Below are 25,853 nucleotides of genomic sequence, written 5' to 3'. Positions count from 1 at the left end.
CAGGGGGTATGGAGGTTCCACCGTATTCCTAAAGCAGTCATAACTCCTTGAAGAATTTTTCCTGTAAAATGAGTTTCCTTATCTGAATCTATCACTTCCACCATCTCTTATCTTGGAATTTTTTTGTTCCAAAAATATTTTAACAACTGATCCTGTAGTTGCTGACACAGTTGGAAATGCTTCTGGCTACCCGGTTAATTGACATACTATTACCAGAAGATATTTAAATCTTGCCACTCGAGGCATTTCAGTAAAATCCACCCGGCATCTCTGGAAGGGACGTACTGCCCAACGCCTCCCTCCCCTGGCCAGTTTCTTTGTAACTTTGTTGTTGGTTTTAGCACAAGTCAAACAGCCTTCAGTGGCTCGCTTTGCCAGGCTAAAGAGACCAACAGCAGTGTTCATTTTGAGGAAGGCTTCTGCCAGTCCTCGGGAGCCCCAATGACTCCCTTCATTAAGTTCTTTTAACAATTGTAAGGCTAGAGTTTTTGGTATCCACTGCTTACCATCCCTTGTAAACCAATTATTTTCTCTTTTCTCTGCCCCACTTTTTTTAATTATTTCAAGTTCCTCTGGTGGAAAAGAGAGTTTCTCTGGCAGCGGTGCAGTTACTGGGAGCAAAGGCAGGATCTTAGAGACTTCTGGCAACAATGCAGCTTTGAGAGCTTCTTCATCAGCCAGTCGGTTTCCTATTGCCTCCTCCGACCATCCTGCCTGATGCCCCTTAATGTGGATTATCGCCACCTTTTTTTTGGTAAATTCACTGCCTCCAATAGGCGAGAGATTAAGTTCTCGTGAGCTAATGTCTTTCCTTTGCAGCTTAATAAACCTCTTTCTTCCCATAGTTTTCTAAATGCATGTATTACCCCATATGCATATTTAGAATCAGTAAATATATTTACTGTCTTGTCCTGGTATAATTCACAGGCTCTCACAAGCGCGTACAGCTCTGCTGTCTGAGCTGATCAGGTGTGTGGTAACCTCCCCCCTTCCCTTAATTGCTTTCCATTCACGATAGAGTATCCTGTAAATCGTTTCCCTTCTACCACCTTGGAGGACCCATCAATGAACACATTCTCTCCCTCAGGCCAGGGAATATCCCGTAGATCTTCCCTAGCCCGTGTCTGGAGGTCTATAACCTGGATACAATCATGGATTTCTTTCTGGCCCCCCTTTTCTCTAGGGCTATTTAAATAAGAGGCTGGATTAAAAATTTCCCCACCTTTAAATTCTAAATCCTCCTGTTCCATTACTGTAATAATCGAGCACTCGTCATCCACTTAGAGGCTCTTTCAGTTAGCAAAGCTTTAATCTGATGTGGGACTTTAACAATGAGATACCTTCCCCTTGTCAGCTTTCGGGCCTCAGCCACCATCAGAGCTGTGGCTGCAAAGTACTGCAGACAATGGGGCCAGCCTCTGGCACCGGGTCTAACAACTTAGAAAAACAGGCAACAGGCCTCCGTGTTCCCCTATGCTCTTGCACCAAAATTCCTTTAGCATGACCCTGTTTGACATCCACATATAGCTGAAATTCTTTTTCTGCGTCTGGAAGAGCCAAGACTGGGGCCTTAACCAATTTGTCTTTTAATTTCTTAAAGCTTTTTTTCTCCTTCTGGTGTTCATACCACAACATTAGGACTGTTTTGAGTTAAAAAGTTATATAAAGGTCTGGCCACCACAGAAAAATCCTCGATCCATGCTCTACAGTACCCCACCAACCCTAAAAACTGCCGTAACTCCTTTTTAGTCTGGGGTAATGGTACCTGTAAAATCCCTTGTATCCTTTCTGGATTAATACACCGTAACCCTTCGGACAGAATGTGTCCCAAATATTTGACCTTCTTTTCTACCAACTGTGCTTTCTTTTTGGATACTCTAAGTCCCTTTTTTGCAAGAAAATTAAGCAGCTTTACAGTAGCCTCTTCAACCACCTTTTCCTGTTCCCCTGATAAGAGCAAATCATCTACATACTGCAACAACTTGACTCCTAAGGGTGGAGTAAACTCTCTTAATATTTTTTGCAAAGCTTGCCCAAACAGAACTGGTGACTCTGTATATCCTTGAGGGAGTACTGTCCATGTCAATTGTTGTTTTATCATTTTCCCTCCTTCCTCCTGTTCCCACTCAAAAGCAAAATACTGTTTACTATCTTCTGTGATTGGACACCCCCAGAAAGCATCCTTCAAATCCAGTACAGAATAATACTGATGTGAAGAAGGGATTTGATTTAGGATTGTGTATGGATCTGGAACTGTGGGATGCCTTGGTTTGACAATCTCGTTTATTATTTTTAAATCCTGCACCATTCTGTAGGTTCCATCCGGTTTCTTAACCGGCAGGATAGGAGTGTTATAGGGAGACATACACGGCTCTAAAAGACCTGCTTTTAGCAGGGACTCAATAACAGGCTGTAACCCCTTCTTTCCCTCCCTTGAAAGAGGGTATTGCTTTTTAGACACCACTTGTCCTGGTTGCTTCAAATTGGAGAGGCTCTATGTCCAGTTTCCCATATTTCCCTGGAGCTGCCCATACTTCTGGATTTATTTTAGCATAAGCCTTTTCAGACATTTTACACAAAGATATCACAGTTTCGGACTCCGTGTCACTTCGTACAATACTAATTTGCATTCCCATTCTAGCCATCAAATCTCTTCCCAGTAAATTACAATTACAATTAGGAACAAACAAGAATTCATGCAGTTCAAATCTGTCCCCCACATCTATTAACAGCGGTTGAATAAAATGCACTCGCTCATCCTTCCCGCTTACTCCTTGAATAACTAAGGATCTTTTTGACAATTTCCCCCCCTTAGGTATAAAATTTAAGGTGGACCGAGAGGCCCCCGTGTCTACCAAAAAACACACCTCCTCTCGATCCGGACCCACCTTAAAAGTTATCAAGGGCTCCTGAGTGGTGGGTCCTTGGTATAATAGGAGCCCCTGACACCCCTAACAATCCATTTCTATTATTCTCTGGACTTCCTCCTCCTGAGGGTCCAGTTGTTTTTGCGGACACTCGTTTTTCCAATGCCCTTCTGCCCTGCAGACAGCACACTGGTTCTTCCCCAGCCGCTGTTTGGGTCGGCTGTCCCCTGCCGAGGAGGGAATCCCTCTGCCACTTCCTTGTGGCCGACCCCGTCCCTTCTGTCCCTGGGGACCCCTTGGACCCTGCGGTTTATTCCTCTGGGGCTGCAAAAACTCTGCCATCATCTTTGCTTTAGCTTCTGCCTTTTCCTCATCCCTTCTTACACATATCTGCTGCGGTTTTCTAACCAATTCCTTTAGAGGCTTATTTTGCCACTTTTTATCTTTTTGTACCCCTTCCGTATATCAGGCCAGGCTTTAGTAACAAATTGTACTTTAAGCAATGTGTTGAAGGCTGGCCCTTCAGGATCCATCCCCCCGTGCTTCCTCAAGGCATCCCTAATCCTCTCCAACCAATGAGGGGTTTCCTGTTTCTCCTGTTCTAACGACATAGCCTTAGCTATGTTGTTAGTTCTGGGAGCCGCAGACTTGATTGCCCTGATTAAATAAGCACGGCAATCACGGTGAGCCAGACTGGCCTGGTTATTTGGGTCCCACTGGGGGTCTGCCTGGGGGATGGCATCACCCACCGTAGGTGCATTGGGTCCAGCCCCCCCTGCTGCTTGTGGATGTTCATCCTCCCACAGCTGCCGAGCTTTCAGCAAAATCATTCGTTTCTCTGATGACTCAAACAAAATTCCCAAAAGAAAATCCCAATCCTTCCATGTATAATCCGCATTTCCCAAATATTCCTCTTATCTTTTCCCCCACCCCTATGGGATCATCCAAATATGGGGGTAATTCTTTTTTTCAACCCTCTTATATCCTGGGTAGTGAGTGGTACAATTACAAACCCAAATCCTCCCCCTTGACCCCCCCAAAGGAACTTGACAGAGTGGCATCTGGTGTACCCCTGTCTCTTGGGGGGCTTCTGATGCCCTAAACTGAGTTCCTCTTCTAGTTCTGGGGGGTGATACAACATGCTGCTCCCCTCCCCCTACACCATTATCCTTTTCAGGTGGGGCTGTAGGAATAACATTTCCCTGATCCCCTTGCTCTGAAAGTTGAGGATACAGACGACCTGCAGCTGGCTCTGGGTCAGCTAGCAACACTGGAGGACAAGACGGGGGAAGGTGCTGAAAAACATTCCAATCCTCACCACTTTCCTCTAAATACCTTCACAAAATTCGACACAAATGAATTTTATCTGTTCCATAAGTAGCCATATAAGTCCCCTTGCCAACTTATACTCTGGCCACACAAAATAACAATATTTTACCATAATTTCCATAGTTACTTCTGGGTGAATATACAATCTTTCCCAAGACCTTAGCATTCACCCCAAGGGACTCTCCGGGGGTATTATGGGATCGTCATCCCATTTGCCGGGGCCCCTTCGCGGCTTTACCTTTCCAACCCTCTCTGGGTGCCCCGTTTTACCTGTGCTACCCTCCATGGGTGCCCTCCCAGGTTTACCTGTGCTACCCTCCATGGGTGCCCTCCCAGGTTTGCTCCCCGAAGATCCCATTTTACTCACCGGTGAGATTTTCAGTAGTCCTTCCCTGCGGACTCTTCACGGACCCCCCTGGTCCGCCACTCGTCTGTCTCCTGGACAGTCTCGGGAACCCAATCAATCGCCCGGTGCCGGCCGGCACCAAGGGGAGCTGATCACCGAAACTGGGTGAGGCGCGCCTTCAGCTCCGCTCGCCGCCCGCCGCCCCGGACGGTGGAAAGATCCCGGACGAGCCCCCAAATTGTCAGGAAAATTAATCCACAAACACCAGAGGTTTATGTCCAAAAAGGAGACAGAGGAGTCCTTTTTGCTTTATTCGAATAAAGGGAGAGGCCATGGGACATTCCCCTGGGATCTCTCAAATTTTCGGAGGACGCAGCCTCCTTTTTATCCTATTTTCCCGGCCGCATTTCCCTCTCTCTTTCCCCATTGGCTTAGGTACTTGAGAGGCACAGACTTCCCGGAACGCCTGATACCTGAAATTCCCCTCTAATGTATAACCCTCCCTTTTAATTTTTAATTCTTATAGAATTCATAGTTTTCCCCCCGTTTCTTCTTTCATCTTTCGATATCTAATTTCATTTATCAGCAGCCCTACACTTTGTTTGTAAAGGCAAATATCTCTTTCCATTCATCAATCAGTGGAATCCATCCCATTGTTTCTTTTATCTCTCAGTGCTAGCCTTATCTATAGGCTGATCCACAACTCATTTGTAAAGACAAATTTAACATTCCTCTCATCAGGCTACAAGCCATAGTAGAAATTACTTCCAACCGGACAGCCTGAGCAATGGAATTGATAGCTAAACAACTTACCCAAACTAGAGCAGCAGTATATCAAAACTGACTGGCTCTAGACTATCTGTTAGCTGAAGAAGGGGGAGTGTGTGGGAAGTTTAATAATTCTGAATGCTGCTTAGAAATTGATGATAATGGTGAATTACTAAAATGGCAGAAGAAATAAAACTAATTGCCCATGTACTTGTACAAACCTGGAACTCTATGCTTAATGATAATTGGTAGAATAACCTGTTGGAGGGAGCTTGGTGGAAGAAATTAGGGTTTATGTTAACATGTGTATTATTAGGACTACTGTTCATCCCTTGTCTTGTTCCATGCTTCATTCGACTAATCCAGTTGGTGGTTCAAGGAATGCAAGTTGCTACAATACTAATAGACCCTGAGAAGGCAACAAAATTAATGGCAGTAGATGAATTAAATCTAGTACAAGAGGTACTGACAAAATTTGAAGCCAGAACACGAATCAATGGGATAAAAAAAGAGAAGTGGGGAAATTGTGACCATTGATAAAAGATTCATGTTAATCACAAAAGCATTGGGGTTTGTATAAACCAAAATACTAAGCTCTGAAGTGAAGCATGGACACTAGATAAAGGAAATTATATGTTAAAATAATTCTGTTTAAAATCACCTTGTTATGTTATATTATGTTATGTTTTCCAAATAAGTTGTGTCGGCTACCAGCTTGCAAAATCAAACTTCCCTAAAAGCCCTTCCTGCCTTTGTCTGATCAATACTGCCTATCTCAAGAACCAGACTCCCAGAACTTCTCTGGTGTTTATCTACAAGGACCAGATGGCTATCTGTGACTGATTATCACCCAAAGGCTTTGTCAATTTGTGTAAGGATGTTTATTCAACCACCACTGCTTATGACAACAAAAATCCAAAAATTATTGATTACAATGAGAAACCACAGTATAAGAAGAGACTGCAAACCAAGGTTCGGTGGAGCATGGAGTGGGCGGTGACCCCTCACGTTCCCCAGCGCGCTGCTTGCTCTTTCTTTATGAAATAAAGCCATCTAAATTTTGCTGAATATCGAGACTTTTGTCTCTCATTTATAACAGGCCGGACCCCGCCCCGAAGGAGGGGAGGGTGGCTTCGCCCCGCCCGGAAGGGGTGATGCGCCCGGTGAGGCAGTTGGCCACAGGGAGTATCCTTCTAGGGGCGTTCCCGGATCCCCCCCCGCTCCCCGCCGCCTCCACCTGAGATAGGGGGGGCTGCCACAAACTGCTGGGACGCGGCCCCGGCTGCGGGCGGCCTTGCGCACCCCCCACAGCTGCCTGGGGGGTGCCCGGCGCCCGGGAAGCCTGAGACTCCGGCGCGGACTGGGGGCGTGGCTCCCCGGTTCGCAGTCTTGCCTGCGCCCTACCCTTCCCCCGCCCCGGATGGGAGTGGCCCCCCACAGCCGCCGCCGGTGTCTGGGGTACTCCCTCCATCGGGGCCGAACCCTGAGACTGGGGTGTGGGGCGGGGACGGGGCCCCGCGTGCGCAGGTCTCTTCAGCGTCCGGCTCCGCCCCTGCTGAACAGGGGAATGACCCTGGGTTGGCTGCGCCCCAGCCCGGGCTGGGCTCGGACGCCCTCCCGGCGGATGCGGGCTCTGCGGGGATTGGAGCGGTCACGGAGGCTGCCGGGTGGGCTGCGCCGTTTGTGCCTCCTGCAAATGCTGATGATGGTTCTTCTAGCCTCGGCGTGGACAGTGATTTAGCAGACGGGAGACCGGTGATCCCCCAAATTCGTGGCCGGGGGATTTTGAGGGCCCTCTTCTGTAAACTTATGGACATTGCCTCCCTGTCATGTGACCGTCAGACCGAATGACCAGGGACGTTTCTGGCAGGAAGTTCAGGCAAAGGTCGAAGAAATGGTAGGTAGTGCCTTAGCGCGTCAAACCTTGGATAGCGGGGGCGATTCTTCTGGCCCCGCTGACTTTTCAGGCTTTCCCTGTTCTTATGGAGGCTACATAGACCACCTATCGGCAGATGGTGTGGAAAGCTATGATGGAACTCCTTGATAAGGTTTGAAAACAAGGTCTGGGGTCTGCAGAAATTATGCAGCTGCTTCGTATGTTTGATGATGGTTCCACACGACATTAGGAGTTTGGCTCGAACTCTCTTTCAGCCTGTGGAATATGACATTTTTGTGTCAAAGTGGTCTCAGCTAGCAGCCAGAGCTATTGCACAGAATGCTGCGCTGGGGGCACAGGACCTCAGGCGCAGGGTTGGCACTGACGTCTTTTTACGCATGGGTAATTATGCTGACCCACATAGGCAGATTGGTTACTCGCCTGTTGTACTTGAACAGTGCCAAAAGGTTGGTGTGGCAGCCTTGGTCCAGACCATAGAAATGGTTGTTCCAAAGGAGTCGTTTGTGACTGTGGTACAGGGGCCTAATGAGTCTTTCATATCATTTGCAAGCAGGCTGACTGCTGCAGTCGAAAGACAGGTGACAGATGCTGAGGCAAGGAAGCTTTTGCTTAAACACCTTGCAAAGAGTAATTGTAATGCTGATTGTAGGAAAGTCATCGAGGCCCTTCCTGGTTATCCTTCCGTCCCGCAGATGGTGGAAGCCTCTGCAAGGATAGGCACCTCGGGTCGTGGGTTCCCGCTGGTGGCCACTGCAGCCCAGGCCATATGGGCGTCACAACAGACCACACCTGAGAAATACTGTCCATGGTTAAATCCACCCCTCGGTCTCATGCCCAATTATAGAACAGCCTTATAAACACCTGGGCTAGGGAACACGGCATTGAGTGGGTGTACCATATCCCCTACCATGCACCAGCTGCAGGGAAAGTTGAACCATTCAATGTCCTGCTTAAAACCACCTTGAAGGCACTGAGTGGGGGGACTTTCAAGAACTGGGAGATTAATCTACCAAAGGTCACATGGTTAATGAACACCCGAGGTTCCACTAACCGAGCAGGCCCTGCCCAATCTGAGGCCTTGGGAACACCAGATGGAGATAAGGTTCCAGTGGTACACGTGAGAGGTATACTAGGAAAAACTGTTTGGGTGAATCCTGCCTCCAGCAAAGACAATCCCATCCGGGCAGTTATATTCCCTCAGGGACCAGGTTGCAACTGATGGGTTGTTGGGGATTGAATTTTTCCCTTTTCTTTCTGTGGAATTTTTCCCATTGTTATGCTAAGTATTTGAGGCTACACCCAGTAGCTCAGATAGTTAACAGTTTCTCTCGAAGGGGGGAGGAGAGGGGGAACACTGGAAAAGAAGAGGTGGGGTAGGGGCCTGTTCTCTTGCTCTTTCGCTTGTCTGACTCAGAGAAGGACGGTTGCTAGAAACTCCACTTTGCCATCCCTACGTGGGGGAGCTGCCTTACCTGGCTGTGGAGTCCCATAACCTCCCTGCTCGGATGCTCTCTCTCTCCTGCATCTCCTGTTCACTTCAGCACATCCTTTTGGAGCATTTGGATCTTTGAGCAGCGTCTCCCCTCTGCTCTTCCCATCTGGGACACAGACGCCATTCACCGCAGCATCCCTCCAGCCACGTGGGATCACCGCATCTCCCCTGCTCACGGAGAACTGGCAGACAGTGCCAGAACGGTAACTGCACCACAGAGGAAAGGTGTCCACAACCAAGAGAACTGTTTACTGGGTTTTCTGCTCTGTTATTGTTTATCTCGCAGTTATTGTTATTGTGTTTTGTTTCCTTTGTTATATATATATATATATCAGTAAAGAACTGTTATTCCTACCCCCATATCTTCGCCTGAGAGCCCTTTAATTTCAAAATCATAGTAAAGTGAAGGGAGGGAGGGGAGTGGGTTATACTCTCCTTTTCAAAAAAAGAGGCCCATCTCTTTTAGCAAATACCTGTCTTTCAAACCAAGACAGATTTTGGAGTCTGAAGGCATTGAGAGAGGAGTGAAAAAAGGAATAACAGTTCTTGAGTTACCTAAGTTTGTGTTAGGTAGAACTATGTTGTCCAGCTTACCCTGGTTTGGCCTCCATGTGGTCACTGCTATATCTCTCCCATTTGCAAGCCCTTTTTTGAATATGAGTCTCATAACCAAGGTTACTGTGGCTATCATCCAGTTCATTTTGTGAGTTGATCAGTTGAGGAATTCATAGATTTTAAAATTTTCTCTGGAGACAGCCACATGGATTCGGAGCTATCGCACTCTGTGTGTTTTTGGGGTTACATCAATAATGGTACTTACTGTGAGGAAGTGACAGCAGGTGAAATTTTCTCCCAACCCATTACACGGTTTTTGAAGTCCACCCTACTAGTCTTCAAGGGGTTCAAATCCTCTCTAAATCCTAATGACATTATACTGTGGCTGGTGTTGCTGATATCCCTGTTAAATCTGTTCTATCTAACATTAAGAGATAAGGGGAGATTGACTTGGATAACAACCCTGATACCTACCCCAGGAAACAGTGATGTTACCCCAGAGCCTGACCCTGCCCCAGAGCCTGACCCTGCCCCACAGTGCACCTCAGAAAGGAACCACCCAGAGTGGGTGGGGGTTCTAGTGAAGAAGATACGTGAGATGAGCCAGATGATGAAGGAGTACCTTTCCCCAGCTGGTGAGAAACCCTCCCCCTGGGAGGGGGTCCTAGGTTTGTCAGATTCCACATCTGCCCTGTGCACCTAACCTTTTCAGGGTCATTGTCATGCTGTCTATCCCTCCCAAAGAGCACCTCCAGTACTGCCACTTCTCTCAGCTGTTGGATCCCTTCCTCAAGGATCTTCCAGTGCATTCTATGGTGGTACTCCTGCATTCTCTCTCTGTGGACAAACCTCTCTCTCACACTCATTAAAAGCCATTCCCAGAGGGAAAAGAGGCCTGGCTCCCTTACGAATACCTGGTCCACACCTGAGTCCTGAGTCAAGGGTCCCAAATTCCTTGCCTCAGTACCATCCTGTTGCATGCCTGTACCCATAAGGTCCCAGACATGAAGTAACCAGGTTGTAAAAGCCTCATGCCCCCATCGCACAATGTCTTTTTGCAGATTAGGGAGGTTCTCATACGACAGGGACTCGGTGATGATTTCAACCTCTGTCTCCCCTGCTGGTTGTGAGGGCCCTCCTTCCTGACCCTTATTAACTAGGTGCATTGTTTTCATCTTAGACTTCTTAGTTTCCACAGGGGCAACTGCTGCTGCTGGCTGTGACTGCCCTTCTGATTCAGCTGGAATCTGGACAGTTGTAATGTTTTTGGGTTCCACTGCAGCATCAGACTCTCCCTCTTTAAGGCAGGGGGAGGGGTTCTCATCAGCTGGGGAGATGTACTCCTTCAGCATCTGGCTCATCTCACATATCTCCTTCACTAGAACCCCCACCCAATCTGGATGGTTAATTTCTGTGGTGGGCTGTGGGGCAGGGTCAGGCTCTGCGGCAGCATCCCGATTTCCTGGGGTAAGTATCAGGGTGGTTATCCAAGTCAATCTCCCCTTATCTCTGAATGCTAAACAGAACAGGCATATCAGCACCATCCACTGTATGATATAATTAGCATTTAGAGAGGATTTGAATCCTTCCAAAACCGGTGGGTTGGACCTAAAAAATTGGATGAAGGTTTGGGAGGAAATTTCCCCTGCTGTCACTTCCTCACAGTAAGTACCATTATTGAAGTAACCCCAAAATCATACAGTTAGAGTGCGATAGCTCTGAATCCATGTACTCGCCTTCCAGAGGAAGTTAAAAATCCATGAATTTCTCACCTTATCAACTCACAAAATGAACTGGATAACAGCCACAATAGCCTTAGTTATAGGACCCATGTTCAAATAAGGGGCCTCAAATGGGAGAGATACAGCTGTGATCACGTGCAGCAGGAAGCAGGGTAAGCTGGACAACATGGTGCCACCTAACACAAAAAATCAGGTCACTCAAGAAGTGTTATTCCTTTTCCACCCTTTCCTCTCAATACCCTCAGGCCCCACCGTTGGCACCAAAATCTCTCCTGATTTGAAAAGACAGGTGTGCTAGGGAAAGCAGGGCCTTCCCTCAAAATGGAGAAAGTAAATCCCTCTCTCTGAATTAGTGCAATTTTTAAATTAAGGGGGCTCCCAGACTGTTGGGGGTTGAATTGTTCCCTTTTCTTTCTGTGGAATTTCTCCCATTGTTATGCTAAGTATTTGTGGCTACACCTTAGTAGCTATAGTTTTCTCTCGCAGGGGGGTGAGGGGATGGGGGGAGACCAGAAAAGGAAAAGGTGGGAGAGGGGTCTGTAGCGGGCTCTCTCTCTCATTCGCTTCACTCATGGAGTGGAAGGAGGACAGCCAGTGCTCCAATCTAGCATCTCCCCTGCCATCCCAGCGCCGAGATCCACACTCCCGGCCGTTGGACATCACTCTGCTGCTTTCCCACTTCATCCTACTACCTCCGGACACTGCCGAGCACCACGACAGAAACCGTGAGGGGGGAGTCGCTCCTCCATCCCTCTCACACCTGGGCCGCTGCCGCCATCACTCCAGCCCTCTTCAACTGCGCGGGACCTGCCCTGCCCACAGCACCGGTAACTGAGCACAGGGACAGGGAGCCTGTGGCCAAAAGGGACTGGAACTGAGCTATACTGTTCTGTTTTGTTGTCAATTTTTATAGCTATTGTTGTTTCTGCTATTTTGCCTTGTTAGATATCAGTAAAGAACTGTTATTCCTATCCCCATGCCTGACAGCCTCTGATTTGAAACTAAAATAATTAGAAGGGAGGAGGTTACACTCTGCATCTCAGGAAAGGGGTTCTCGCCTTTCCTTAGAAAAATATCTGTCTTTGAAACCAAGACACAGGCAAAGATATGGGGATAGGAATATGTGGAGGGAGCGGAAAACACAAAAGAAAGTTTCCCTGCATCCTCAGAACAAGCTCCTTGGAAAATCATAGCTTAGATATAAGAAATGGCTTGTGAAGTGATGAATACAAAAAGAATTTAGCTTCCCCCCTTTGGAAGACCCTCTTATCTATCTTCAGTATTAGTGGCTCATTTTCTTTTAGTATCCATAAGCCAGCTTTGAATGTAAAATCCCTCAGGGATTGGTTAGAAAGTAGAATTCCCTTGGTAATTGGTGCAAATTGTAAAACCCTCAAAAGATATAAAAACCCCTGTAAAACAATAGCCGTGGTTATATGCTAGATAGGATGCCTTCATAGAATAAACTATGGATTTGTGCCTCTCTGCATATGCTGGTCTCTTTTCCCTGTTGGTCTGAGCTCACCGCGAGCCAAAATTCTATCTGGGCAAGGCTAGGGAATCTGCTCCGTCGCTGAGGGCTGCGAAAGCAGTCTCAGGGATCCCAAAGGGACCCTGAAACCCCACCAGTGACAGGAATAACAGTTCTTTACTAGTATATATAACAAGGCAAACAAAACAACCATGAAATTAACAACAAACAGAACAGTAACCCAGTTCCAGTCTGTCGCTGTCTGCTATAGAGAGCGGCAAAGAAATCACAGACACGGCTTCCTCTCAGGAGGTAGAAGGAGTGATTTATTGTAAAAGTACACACATTTTATAGACTAGTTCACTAAGCCGAGAATAGGATCAGTTCATTGGTCCAAGCGAAGGCAAGACCTCTTGCAAACATGCTTCCACCAAAACATCACGTCTCACACGCATGCATCCTGTCAACAACACCAGGTGCAACTTTTGTTATTAATTCTTTCCATTCTGTTTTCCTTCAAGCGCCTAGGAAAACTGCTGTTTTCCCAGGCTCCAGTATCCACAAGTCCCCCTTCTTTATTTAAAAAAAAAAAAAAAAGATAAAAAGAGAAGTGTTTGTAGTTCCTTGCTGGACCCCTTGCAAGGGAGAAGAAACAGAGCTCAAGAGACCTGAGGATACCTCGAGTACTTAGGAAATTTTCACACCTGTTGCTCTTCCCTGCAAGAAATTGCAGAATACTGTTTCTAATACAATAATTTACTATTTCTAATACATTAATAAAATCTGTCTAAAAATCTCTCACAAATTTCCAAGCAGGTCAGACATGAGCAGGTGCATATTCACCCTCTACTTGTAGAGGGACCATCTGGTTTGTGATCATCATTTGAAGGCTGTGCACCAGCCACATTCTGTTTCTGATGTCACAGGTCAGGGCGGACACACCTTGCAGGTAGCCAGCGTACTCTGGTATCCGTTGAAACGCAAGCATACCCGTGACCCCAAACGATAATTTCATGTGGGCCCTCCCACTTATTCATGGTTAGGTCACGTATAAAGACCTTTGCTCAAGGCAGGCGTGTCCCATTTGAAGCCTGTAATGAAGTAAAGTGATTTGCAATAAAAGGATTATTTGAGTCATGTGGCACTGTAAGGTGATTGATTGTATACAAAGCTTTTTCCAACCGGCTGTGTGGTGTTTCTCCAGCCATTCCCCTTTTCTGTTTGACCAAAACAAGCTTTAGAGTACCATGAGCGCGTTCAACAATGGCTTGATCTGTTGGAGAATGTGGAGTGGCAAAGTTATGTGAGACTCCCCACATTTGCAAAAACTGCCTCGTCTTTTGTGAGACGTAAGCAGGGCTATTGCCGGTTTTCACAACAGAAGGTATGCCCAAGATTGCAAAAGCCATCCTCCAATGGGCAATCATATCGCGACCTTTTTCCCCAGTAAGAGCAGATGCCCATATGGCAGAAGAAAAGGTGTCAATAGCCACATGCACATACAGAAATCTGTCAAATTCAATGATGTGAGTAACATCTGTTTGCCAAAGCTGCAGGGCCTTTAGACCTCTAGGGTCCACGCACGCTGACAAAAGTGCTGCAAGCCCACGACAGTCAACCCAAGATTTGACAATGTCAGGAGCCTCGGTTGCAGTTAAATGAAATTGTTTTTGCAGAGTATGTGCATTCTGATGGAAAAGGTCATGAGATGCTCTGGTTTGTGCAATCGTGTCAGGCTGAGGTGCCACCCATGCAGGGTTAGCCAACCTATCAGCCCTGGCATTACCTTCCGTTAGAAAACCTGGTAAGTTCGTGCGACTGTATGTGCAGAATATAATACAGATGAACTCGGGCTTGAATTGCCCACCACAAGGCCTCCAGCAGTCAAAGCGAGCAATCCAAACACTGAGTTATGTCTGCAACAGAAACAGAGTCAGTGACCAAACTCAAGGGTACCTGAGAAAACCTTTGGAATGCCATGGTGACAGTCGTCAACTCAAGCATTTGAGCAGAGCCTGTCTCATGGCCTTCCAACTGTTTTGCTTGTCCAAACCCATCCTCCCAGGTAACAATGGCTTTCCCTGTTTTGCCTGACCTGTCAGTGAAAACGGTATGGCCTTGCACTGGCACCTATCTCTGGGTCTCAACGACAGCTTGACTGTTTTTGCCATTTGCAATAGCTTATGCCTGGGTAGATGATAAGCAATCTGTCCTGTAAAGTCTGGCAGCGCACTCTGCAAGGGAACACTATTAACAAGGCTCCCCTAAAAGAATTCCCTCTCTACAGGAAGAATAATTTTTGGGAGATCTGCTGCCATCAATTTCAAGCATCGTTGATGGCATTTGATTATCAGTCAAGCAAACAATTTAAACACTGTAATTGCCATCTCCTTTAACAGATGTGGGAAAAAGACCCATACTAAAATGTGGAAGAGATCAGACCATTTATCATTCCACTGGCCAGTGATACCTGTAGGATGTAAATCTGGACTGGTGATAAACATCAGTCTCCAAGGTGAATCCAGCCGAGAGTCCCCTTTCAAAATGTTGAAAAGTGGCGACAATCATGCTGCATAAGTTTGACTTAAAGCAACATGGTATATGCAATAAACATAATAAACACTAGCAACTGCAAAAAAAAGGATTTTTTTGGAACATAGAAAAGCAGACTCATCAGCCTTTCGCTGCCGTGGCTTCTGCTCAACCATGCCCCTATTTTTCCCCTGTTTCCGTTGTCCTGTATTCGGGACAGTTTTAAACATGGGAAAGACTCAAGCCTCCCCTTTCATCTGGATGTCATCACTACAATTTTGCAGCAACTTCCCCCCAGAGATTGGGGCGAGCTCACAAGCATCCACTTGCACACTCTTATTGACCCTCTCCGTATGAGTGACACCACCCCCGGGCATCCCCCTGTGTCTCATAGTGATTGAACACGGGGAAAGCGTCCAGAGATGGCTCTGGGAAGAAACCGTTGGACTGCCACGGTGTCGGCTCTCCAAAGTGAAGGCATGTCCCCGGGGTGGAGGGTGCTGCCCATCAGTGGCATCAGCACGGGGTGGGAGCCATGAAGATGACACCTGACTGACAGAAGATGGCACGGCTGCCGGAAGCATTGAGGAAAGGGCCCCGTCCACAGGCGCCCGGGCAGGGACAACTTCTCTGGTCGGCAAAGCGGGAAACGGCGCGGAGGTGGCGGGGTTGCTGGCACTGCCCCTGCTGAGCCCAATGAAGGGGCCGTCGCTACCGGGCAGGCAGGTCGTGATGCTGGGAACAAAGCAGAAGGCAGCCCCTCCCCTGCAGGAGCAGAGGAGAGCGCCCGTGGCCCAGCCCTGGCGGGCGGGCTAAGCTCTGACGACAGTGAGGAGGGAGGAGCCGGCACCGCCCCCGCAACTGCAGCGAGCGGTGCCCACAGCTCCGCCTCGGCAAGTGGGCCAAGCCCAGCCAACGGACGCCGCGGGCTCACAGTTGCCGCTGGTGGGGGCACCACTGCCACACGCTGGCAGAGGTAGGCAACCGCCAACACTGTTCTTGCGGTTTGAACCACCGCCGCTGCCTGCTCCTCCGCCGCGGCTGCTATATGCACCTATATATATATATAAATATAGCATATATGCTATATGTGCGGCCGCATCCATAGAGAAAAACAGGGCATGCGCAACCTCCGCAGGCAGTAGAGGGGCGGTGGGAGTGACGTCAGCAGATAGCCGGCCCTGTGCGGACAGTCCGAACACAGATGCCTGTGGGAGACGGGCAATCACCCCCTGAGGTGCAAAGGGCAGGGGTTGGTCGGTGCCATTATCAGCTGCCACGGGTGACCACTCCACCACTGCTGGCGAAGGGTATATCGGCTTTCTATAATCATTAAGGGAAGGGTATACGGGCGGGACACAGTCTCTGGGTGAAGGGCAGAACGCATGGGAGCCTACTGGGCTCAGCGGAGTCTGAGAGGAAGTCACAGAGCAAGTGACCCCCATGCAGCCCCGTCCGTTGCTGGACTGGAACGCAGACCCTGCCTCATCCCATGCCTCAGTATTTTGTGGGGTTCCACCCGTCACACTCCTATTAATAATTGCCAACACACTTATTAGAGAGGAACCTGAGACATCTTCCCTCCACAGGGCATCCCATAAATGGTTTCCAAGCATCCCCCAAGCTGCTGGAGAAAACGCCACCTCCATGTCATCCGAGAAACCCCTGTCTTTTGCCCAAGCTAACAAAGCGCACAAAGCTTCATTGGAGACGGAGGTTTCCATGCCTGCTACAACATTTCTCCAGGTGGAGAGTACAGTTTCCTGTTTTTTCTTTAGTTGGCTCCCAATCTTTAAGGAGAGCTCTTTCTTCCTAACAACTAAGCCATTATGCTCATGTTCAAATAACATTGATCCTCTCAAGGGAGGACAGAAATGCAGTACCTCTTTCAACAAGGGAGAAAACAGTCTGATGTCCCATGGACCTCTTGTCCCGCTGCATCCTGGGGGGGTCAGCAGCTTCCCAGATGGCTCTAACTCTGGCCGAGTCGTCATGGCGCTGGTTTTGGCCCCAGGCTCTGCTGTCCCGGTTCTCTGGGTTGCTCAGTCTGCTCACAGCACGGCTCTGGCCAGGATCAACCTAGCTCGGGCCGTGGCCCTGGTTCAGACAGACCTCAAGGGTCTGTCCCGGTTACGGCAGACTTCAAGCTCTGGATATTTTCCGGTGCTATTCACGTCGGTAAAGACCCAAGTGCGATCTCGGTGGAACCTCCACATCTCACTGTCTGCTATAGAGAGCAGCGAAGAAATCACAGCCACATGGCTTCCTCTCAGGAGATAGAAGGAGTGATTTATTGTAAAAGTGCACACATTTTATAGACTAGTTCACTAAGCTGAGAATAAGATCAGTTCATTGGTCCAAGTGAAGGCAAGACCTCTTGCAAACATGCTTCCACCAAAACATCACATCTCACACGCATGCATCCTGTCAACAACACCAGGTGCAACTTTTGTTATTAATTCTTTCCTTTCTGTTTTCCTTCGAGTGCCTGAGAAAACTGCTGTTTTCCCAGGGTCCAGTATGCACATCAGTCCTCAGCCACAGGCACACTTCGCTGTGGTGCAGTTACCAGTGGTGGACAGGGGCAGATCCTGCACAGCTGCAGGGGCACTGAAGGTGATGGTGGTGGTGTCCCAGATGGGAAAGGGATAGAGGAGAGACTTTGCTCACAGCGTCAGTCCTGGTGCTCCAACAGGATGCTTGGAGATAGTAAGCTGAAGTGAGAAGGCATCCAAGCAGGGCAGTAGTGCGGGGTCCAAAAACAGAAGAGGCAGATCCTGGTGTTGGGATGGGGGGGATAGAAGCAGCGATCTTCCTCCTCCAACTCCAAGAGTAAGCGAGCAAGCAAGCAACTGCCTCCCAGCCTCCTTTACCTGCTTCTAATCTTCTAACACCCCCTTCACCCCGCCCTCGGAGAGAAAACTCCCAAAAAAGCAGGGAGGCTCTCCATCCCCCAATCTCAAGGTCTCAAGGATCCAGCCATCAGTGTCCCTTAGCATGTCAGTGGGAAAAAATTCCAAAGGCAGAGAGGAAAGGAAAAACCAACCCCCAACAGTAATGCATTTGACCTGCTCTGCTTGTGAGGCAAGTAATTGTTTTACCTTTATGTCCAGGAACAACTACCAGTGTATTCTGCAAACAGTTAGCAAGTCCTCTTGGAAAGCTCCTTCCACACTCCAGAGACCAGATGCTCTTGTTGGTGATTGAAATAAAGGCATATCCCAAAGCTATGTATTGCAGTGAGAGAAGCCAGAAGCTGGCTCACCCCTGTGGCACACCTCCGTGTGGCAAGTCTTGAGGGTCTATTGATAAAGACAGCAGAACAGAATAGCATTTTACTCTGAAAAGGACAGTAGAACAGAACAACACAGCCTTGAAGAAGTAGATAAAGGATGTATCTTGGGCAAAAAAAAGTAATGCAAAATGCAAGCAGGATGCCAGCTCAGCTCTGCAAGGCTGACAAAGTAGAAGTTATGCAAAACAACGATATTGTGCTTGCTCAAGAGCAGGGGTTGAGAAACAGCCACCTAAAAAGGCCACTGGATGTTGAAGACAGACCCCAAAGAACCATATAAGGACTTCTGATGAGGGGTGCAACTATTGTGGCACTTGGTGCCATGGTTTAGTTGAGGTGTTAGGGTGTGGGTTGGACTTGATGATCTTGGAGGTCTCTTCCAACCTAGTTATACTGTGATACTGTTATACTGTGATATGTAAAATAAAGTAATACATATACATCAAGTAAGCAAGGATAGCTAATGAATATGTAATCAGTGTGTATGATAAAAACTCTGTTTAACCAACGCTCAGGGCACTTGATTAGAGGAAGGATCCTATCAGTGATCAGCATGCTGCAATAAAGAATGCCTGTTTTCTAATACTCAAAACTGTGTTTGTTATAAAATTTCTATCCAACCAATTTTGATATCACTCTAATTAGAATACAGACTGTTAGCGTGGGGATCATATAGGACATGGTCACAGAGGAGTAGACCTTATTTCTAGGTAGACATCTATACCACCTCATGGAAACTGCCAGGTTCATCAAAGAAATACCAGATCATAGCTAGGCTCAGACAAATGGAATATCCATAGAGCAACACAGTTATTATTAATACCTTGCTGTTAATACTTCTAGAACTGCTACTAGTTCTTCTGCATCTATGCCATTGCATTTGTTCTATTAGCAGTGTCAGCTCTAGTGAACAATGAGTACTACTGCTCTTGATCACCGTATCATTATGGCCACCTGATGGCTGTAAAAATGTTTGTCCACAGTCTAGAACCTTCAATACAAAGGTAGCTCAGAAAAATAGTCTAATTTGGATGCAACATCCAAACACATCACACCATATTAATCAAGGCTCTCAATGCTATATTTATGCAGAGGAACTATTCATATTAAAAATACTAGGTGCTATAGGCAGATATAACATTAATATTAACCATGACCTACAACAATGTTTCAATCTTTGCGGATTCCTCTAGGCAAATAAGACATGCTATTTCAAATGAATCCAGTGTGCCCTGAAATAAAGTATATATTCTAAGAAACAGGACTGATGAATTGGTTCATCCAGGCAAGTACTCTTTCTGAGGAGCAGGCAGGGAATTTAAGCAGTCAGTACTGGAAGGAGCTGTACACAGAGGAAGTGTATTCTCAGTCAAGGACCAGAGGTTATCTTAAAAAAAAAAACAGGCTATAAAAATTTATATCCTTTCATAGGTCACAGTGAGACTTCTCCCACATCACTTTAGCCATATTGTTGCCTAGAATCAGAAGACACTTTCCAAACAATATTAAAAGTGGTAACATAAAGAGCAGTTCTTTAATGAAAGCTTTCAGGTGCACAAATTATAGTTATGCTTACCCACAGCATCAGATTTTCACAATTTTTATAAGTTTAACCAATTAGTATATCTAGCAAGTACATCCAATAGGAGACTGGTTGTCCTGGTAATCCACCCTTGGACCTGCACCACTGGAGTCCCTCCAAGGGGTTCTTAGCCCTATATCTTGTTATGTCTCCCAAATGCTGATGCAAAAGAGGATGTCCTTGTCAGAAATTATTTTCTTGGAAATAAGAGTAAATAGAATTTCAAGAGTGTGACATGTGAGAAATGGTAACTACTGTTCCAAAGTGTAAGAAAGTGCTAGAAACTATACAGCTATATATTAAAAATCTACAAAGCTACAAATATATGAAAAAGCTAAAAATCTTTAGGCATCAATATAAACAAGATGCTTAGTGTAAACCAGTGACTGGCATCTGTCAGTAACGTGAGGGGAACATCTTAGGCTGATTTATCTCAGACTGCTATATCCCATTGTAGAGTAGGATAAAAAACTTTTAGGAGGTGTTTGAATTTATCTCTTCAATGGGTCTCTGAGTATTGGGGAGCAGATGTCTAACTTTTACATGGCAATCAAGAGGAATCAAACTTTTGTTTTGGTAATTGTAGATGCTTTCTGATACCAGGTCTCCCTGGAATTGCTTGAGCCCAGTCAAAATTAGTTACGAAAAGCCCTTTGAACTTCTGGAGCCTTCCGAGTATGGGTATGTTATAAATGAGAGACAAAAGTCTCGATATTCAGCAAAATTTTAGATTGCTTTATTTGATATAGAAAGAGCAAGCAGCGTGCTGGGGAATGTGAAGGGGTCACCGCCCACTCCATGCTCCACCGAACCTTGGTTTGCAGCCTTTTCTTATACTGTGGGTTCTCGTTGTTCATAAATTCACAAAGCCTTTGGGTGATAATCAGTCACAGATAGCCATCCGGTCCTTGTAGATGACCACCAGGGAAGTTCTGGAGGTCTGGTCTTTGTAGATAACCACCAGAGAAGTTTTGGGAGTCTGGTTTTTGGGATAGGCAGTATTGATTAGACAAAGGCAGGAAGGGCTTTTTGGGAAGTCCGATTTCGCAAGCTGGTAGCTGATACAACTTATTTGAAAAACATAACATAACATAATATAATGTAATGTAACATAATACAACATAATATAACATAACAAGGTGATTTTAAACAGAATTATTTAATCATATAATTTCCTTTATCTAGTGTCCATGCTTCACTTCAGAGCTTAGTATTCTGGTTTATGCAAACCCCAATGCTTTTGTGATTAACACGAATTTTTTATCAATTGTCACAGGTATAAGCATCTTGTCCAGGAACAGTGCTTTTCTGGCATGTCATATATCTATATCTATACCTGAATGTGCAGAAAACCTATGTTTTTAGTATCTTATTAAGTGAACTGCTTTAAAATGAAACAAAAAAGGTAACAAGAATATTTAGCTTGCCAGTAGGGAGGGAGGGAAATACGGCTAAAATTTTGCTGCACTGCCACAGAAAGATGCAGGAGACTGGACTCTTGGCCTTGCACGGTGGAGTTGCTTTTTTTATCCAGCATCAGGGTTGCAGCTGGAGCCTCATGGCTCGGCCATGATGCTTCAAGGCTGAGATCCTGGGAGAGCCTCGGGGAGTGGGAGATGGCCAAGATAGCAGTGCGGGTCTGGTAAGACAGGGTAAGACAGCAGGAGGGCAAAGGAGAAGATTGTATATGTGAGGGACGACGGACCTGGGGAGCACGGGTGAAGGGGTCACGTGGAAAGTCGGGGTGCACCTCAAGGCCACCCTTGCGGCGGCCCCTAGGGAAATTGTTCTCCCCCCCTGCGTTCTTCCTGCTTCCGGGGACCGCCGCGGGGAGCATTTGCTGCAGATGACATCAGCTGTGCATGCTGGAGAAGTGGCGGTGCGGGGATGCGCCGGCTCCCCCTCCCCCCCGCCCCTTCTTCTCCTTCTCCTTCTCCTTCTCCTTCTCCTTCTCCTTCTCCTTCTCCTCCTCCTCCTCCTCTCCTTCTCCTCCTCCTCCTCCTCCTCCTCCTCCTCCTCCTCCTCCTCCTCCTCCTCCTCCTCGCCAGGTTCCTGCCCTTCACCGTCTCCATATAAAAGCGCCGCTGCCTCCCCATCCACCCTCACTCCCTACCTCCTGCGAAGCAGCAGCGGAGCGACCTTTCTCCCCCCAGCATCCCGGAGCCGCGGGACGGAGGAGTGAGGCGCCCGCGATGGCCGCCGTGGTGATGGTGGAAATGGATTCAGAAGCCTCCTGTAGCATCTCCAACCCCACCTCCCTCTCGCCCAGCCTTTCGCACCGCTTCCTGGACAGCAAATTTTACCTGCTGGTGGTTATTGGCGAGCTAGTGACCGAAGAGCATCTGCGGCGGGCTATCGCCAACATTGAGCGAGGTGAGACGGCGGGGAGCGAGACCGACGCAGGCAGCGCCGGAGCCCCCACCCCGCAGACGACTTCCCCTCAGAGGGCAGGCAGTCGCTCCCCGTTTTCTTCCCCTTCCGCGCGGGGCCATCGTGGTTGCTGACTGGGTTCGGCCGGCGGGGTGGGGGGCCTGGCCGCTCCTTGCTTATGATCGGGGCAACACACGCACGGCACAGACACATAAGGTGAGAAGTCTAGGTCTCTGGTTTCTTCTTTTTATTGCACGAGGGGCTCTTCATCCCATCTGCGCGCACGCCCCTCCCGTCCTACCGGACTCGGAGCCCCTCCGTCGGGTCAGCAACTGCGGGTCGGGCCCCGTGCGCCGTCCAGAGGCGGCGGCGGCGGCTCCCTGCTGCCGCTCGCACAAAGATCTGCAGTCGGCTCGACGTGTATCGCGCCCCACTGTCCATCCCCAGGAGCGCCTAGCGGGCAGTGGGCAAAGGGGGCAAGCCTCCTCCTCACCACTGTTTGGGGTGGAGGGGCTGCGGCAGTGACCTTGCGGCACCGAGACCTTCTGCCCGGAGACAGTGGCGGGTGGGCGTGGCGCAGTCCGCACTGCGGTCCCTATGGCAGCCCGGAGCTGACAAAGGGCGTCCGCGCCTCCAAAAAAATGGGGCTGGGACTGGGGCGGTCGGGCTTCGGAGAGGCTGTTTGGCGTTTCCCTCTGTTCCTCAGCAAACCTTTGTTCCCCACCGCGAAACCAAATCAGAGGGATTCAGGGCGTTTTCCTTCTCAATGGCAAAAATCCCTGAGCAGGAATGCGGCTGTGCCTATTGTGTCTAACTTTCGGCTACGAGACTTTTCTCTTGGCTGGAGAATTTTTCAGGACCTAGGCTCTATATGCACATAGATATTTCAAAAACGAAAAAGATACGGGTAATAAGACTAATACCTGAGTGATCAGCCTCATTATTGTCCACCTACAGGATGCTATGACTCACTGTTTATTTGTCCTTAAGACAGCAATACAGGAAGGTATCGCTAGTGAAATGAATATTATAACTTCTCGATGTGGGTTCTGATACACTAAATCACAATGTACATGGAGAGGGGAACAAAGCCCTGTTGCCATAATAGTAGCATGAAGCACAAAGAAAATTATTGTTGGACTCTATAGTTTGTTAAATTCAACTGATACATGATTTTGTAACATATTTTTGTTCTGGGCTGGTGAAAATAGAAATATCAGAAACCTGCCACTGTTAGGAGAGAGACCTTGGGCAGAGGAATTGGTAGCAGCCTTGTCTTATAGGTGTGCTTCAGCACTCCAGCTAGGACTTAATTTGTGTCTATTGTTTTCTCAACTATTGTTGCTTTAGTTGACAATTTCTCTTGATTCTTTTTTCGTAACTGTTTGTGGTAAAAGGCTCTCTCATCACTGCTAACCAGCTTCACTGTGACCTATTTATTGCTACCATTGTCTCCTAGGGACAACTACTGAGTCAGATGCTTTGTCATTCAGAGCCTCTTCAGCACTGCACTTGGCTAATGCTGTCTTAGGTTTTGGTTGTGCCAGAAGTAAATTGGCTGCATTTATTTACACTTTTATCCACTTGCTCTATACATTTTAATACTTATGCCCTCAAAACATTTGATGTCATCCTTCTCTGAAAAAAATGCTCTTCAGTTTCTTCATTGCCCTGTTCTATTAGTCTCTTCTATTGTACAGTTGCTGCTACATAGCTCTGTTGCCTCTGTCTACCTCTTGCCACTTGCAGTTTTAGATCTTCAGAGGGAATGTTTTTGCCTTTTTATTCATCATTTTGGGTTAGAAGTCACCTCACTGTTCCTGGTGTCAGACAATCTGATTGGAACTTTGCCTGCCAGGAAACAAACTTGATCAAATTTTGAGGTGCATTGTTCTGGATGAGTATACTAGGAGTCTGAAGCTCTATATGAGGCAAATATGGTATTGGCTAATCTCTTTCTTATGGAAAAATATGCTGTAGTCTGGGAAAAATGGCTTCTTTCAACCTTTATTCTCAACAGAGCCTTAGGGTTCTTGATAACTCTGCCTCACTGTCTTCTCTGGTACATCTCCTAAGTACCATCTCTGAAAAGTGTGTGTTCATGCACTGAACTGCAGCACGTGTCAAAGAAAACATCCGCTGATAACACATCAGTGGTGTGATGCCATGCAACCTGGTGGAATGCAGAGTCATTTCTCAATATATCATGAAGAGGGAATGGTATGGCGAGCTGCATTTCCAGTAATTATACTTAGGATTTCACTTTGCTAAGGGGGCAATCCTTCAATCCATTGTCCACCAAAAAAGAAGGAGGGAGCAAAGACAAAACTTCAAGATTTTTCCACTGATTTGGCAGATGCCACTGGGTGTGCCCTGTCTGCTGTCTGATAAGTCCTGTGTCTAGTGGCATTGCACTCCTAAGCCTGCAGAAATAGATCCAGTTCAGTCATACTTCCAGTAGTTACTTCCATGCTTTTAATGATATACATCATTAGATTGAGCTTGGATTTTAGCTCCAGAATTGCCTCTGTTCTACCCAAACCTGATTTGGTATATAATACATTATACTACATTATAATGTATGTCCAGATTTTTGGCATCCGGAATGCTGAATCATACAGCTGCAGATTTGGGATATTCTATTCAAATCCTAACTTCATTTTCTAGGACTATTGTGTGCATTATATATATATCTAGGTTTTTTTCTTTTTGGACATTTTGGAAATTGCCTAGCTCATCAGTCTATATCTAATCAGAATCTTATCCCTACTGCAAATTAGGATTAATGACAAAAACAGCTAGGGATAGATGGTAGACAGTTCCTATCATTAGTAGCAAGTGGTGGTTTGACCTTATCTGGACACCAGGTGTCCATCTAAGCCACTCTATCACTCCCCTCCTCAACAGGACAGGGAAGTGAAAATATAATGAAAGGCTCGTGGTTTGAGATAAGGACCGGGAGAGATCACTCTCCAATTACCATCATGGGCAAAACAGACCTGACTTGGGGAAATGAATTTATTACAAATCAAATCAGAGTAGGATAATGAGAAGTAAACCCAATTCTTAAAAAAACCACCTTCCTCCCACCTCTCCCTTCTTCCTGGGCTTTAACTTTATGCCCGATTTTCTACCTCCTTCTCACTGATGGCACAAAGGGATGAGGAATGGTTGTTTCTGCCACTCCCTCCTCAGGGGGAGGCCTCCTTCCCCTGCTCCATTGTGGGCATCTCCACGGATGCACAGGTTCTACCAGGAGCCTGCTCCAGCACTGTCTTCCCATCGAATCACAGCCTCCTTCAGGGCACATCCACCTGCTCTGGCGTGGGGTTTTCCAAGGGCTGCATGTGGATATCTGCTCCACTCTTAATCTCTATGGGCTGCAGGGAGACAGCTGCTTCACCATGGTCTACACCACAAGCTGCAGGGGAATCTCTGCTCTGGCGGCTAGACGACCTCCCTCACTAACCTTGGTGTCTGCATAATTGTTTCTCTCACATATTGTCACTCTGGCTGCAATTTGCTTCTGCACAATAACTTTTCCCCCCTTCTTATATATGCTATGACAGAGGTGTTGTTACTGTCACTGATCGACTCAGACTTGGTT

At 47.2% G+C, this 25,853-nt stretch overlaps 1 protein-coding gene and 2 long non-coding RNA genes across 4 annotated transcripts in view; 2 read left to right on the top strand and 1 right to left on the bottom strand.

The window, feature by feature from the left end:
• The first annotated feature begins 6,771 nt into the window (after nucleotides 1-6,771).
• On the top strand, nucleotides 6,772-9,061 carry LOC148220164 (uncharacterized). The gene is made up of 2 exons (XR_015799032.1): nucleotides 6,772-7,207; nucleotides 8,749-9,061. It is a non-coding gene; the product is annotated as an uncharacterized LOC148220164 (long non-coding RNA).
• Nucleotides 9,062-17,271: 8,210 nt separating this feature from the next.
• Nucleotides 17,272-23,055, bottom strand: LOC148220163 (uncharacterized). The gene is made up of 2 exons (XR_015799028.1): nucleotides 22,180-23,055; nucleotides 17,272-18,301 (listed from the first exon to the last, which is right to left on the bottom strand). It is a non-coding gene; the product is annotated as an uncharacterized LOC148220163 (long non-coding RNA).
• LOC148220161 (microtubule-associated protein 1B-like) overlaps nucleotides 21,861-25,853 on the top strand; it is a 93,227-nt gene continuing 89,234 nt past the window's right edge. The window contains exon 1 of one of the 2 annotated variants that reach the window (XM_088155587.1): nucleotides 21,861-22,249. In XM_088155587.1, coding sequence (XP_088011713.1) covers nucleotides 22,069-22,249 — 181 coding nt within the window. In that variant the 5' untranslated portion in view covers nucleotides 21,861-22,068. The remainder of the gene's footprint in view (nucleotides 22,250-25,853) is intronic. The other variant, XM_088155589.1, reaches the window with a different exon arrangement.

This window comes from Sturnus vulgaris, chromosome W, assembly GCF_052056855.1.
Source record: "Sturnus vulgaris isolate bStuVul1 chromosome W, bStuVul1.hap1, whole genome shotgun sequence".
Lineage (NCBI taxonomy): Eukaryota > Metazoa > Chordata > Aves > Passeriformes > Sturnidae > Sturnus > Sturnus vulgaris.
This window is presented reverse-complemented; position numbering and strand designations above follow the sequence as displayed.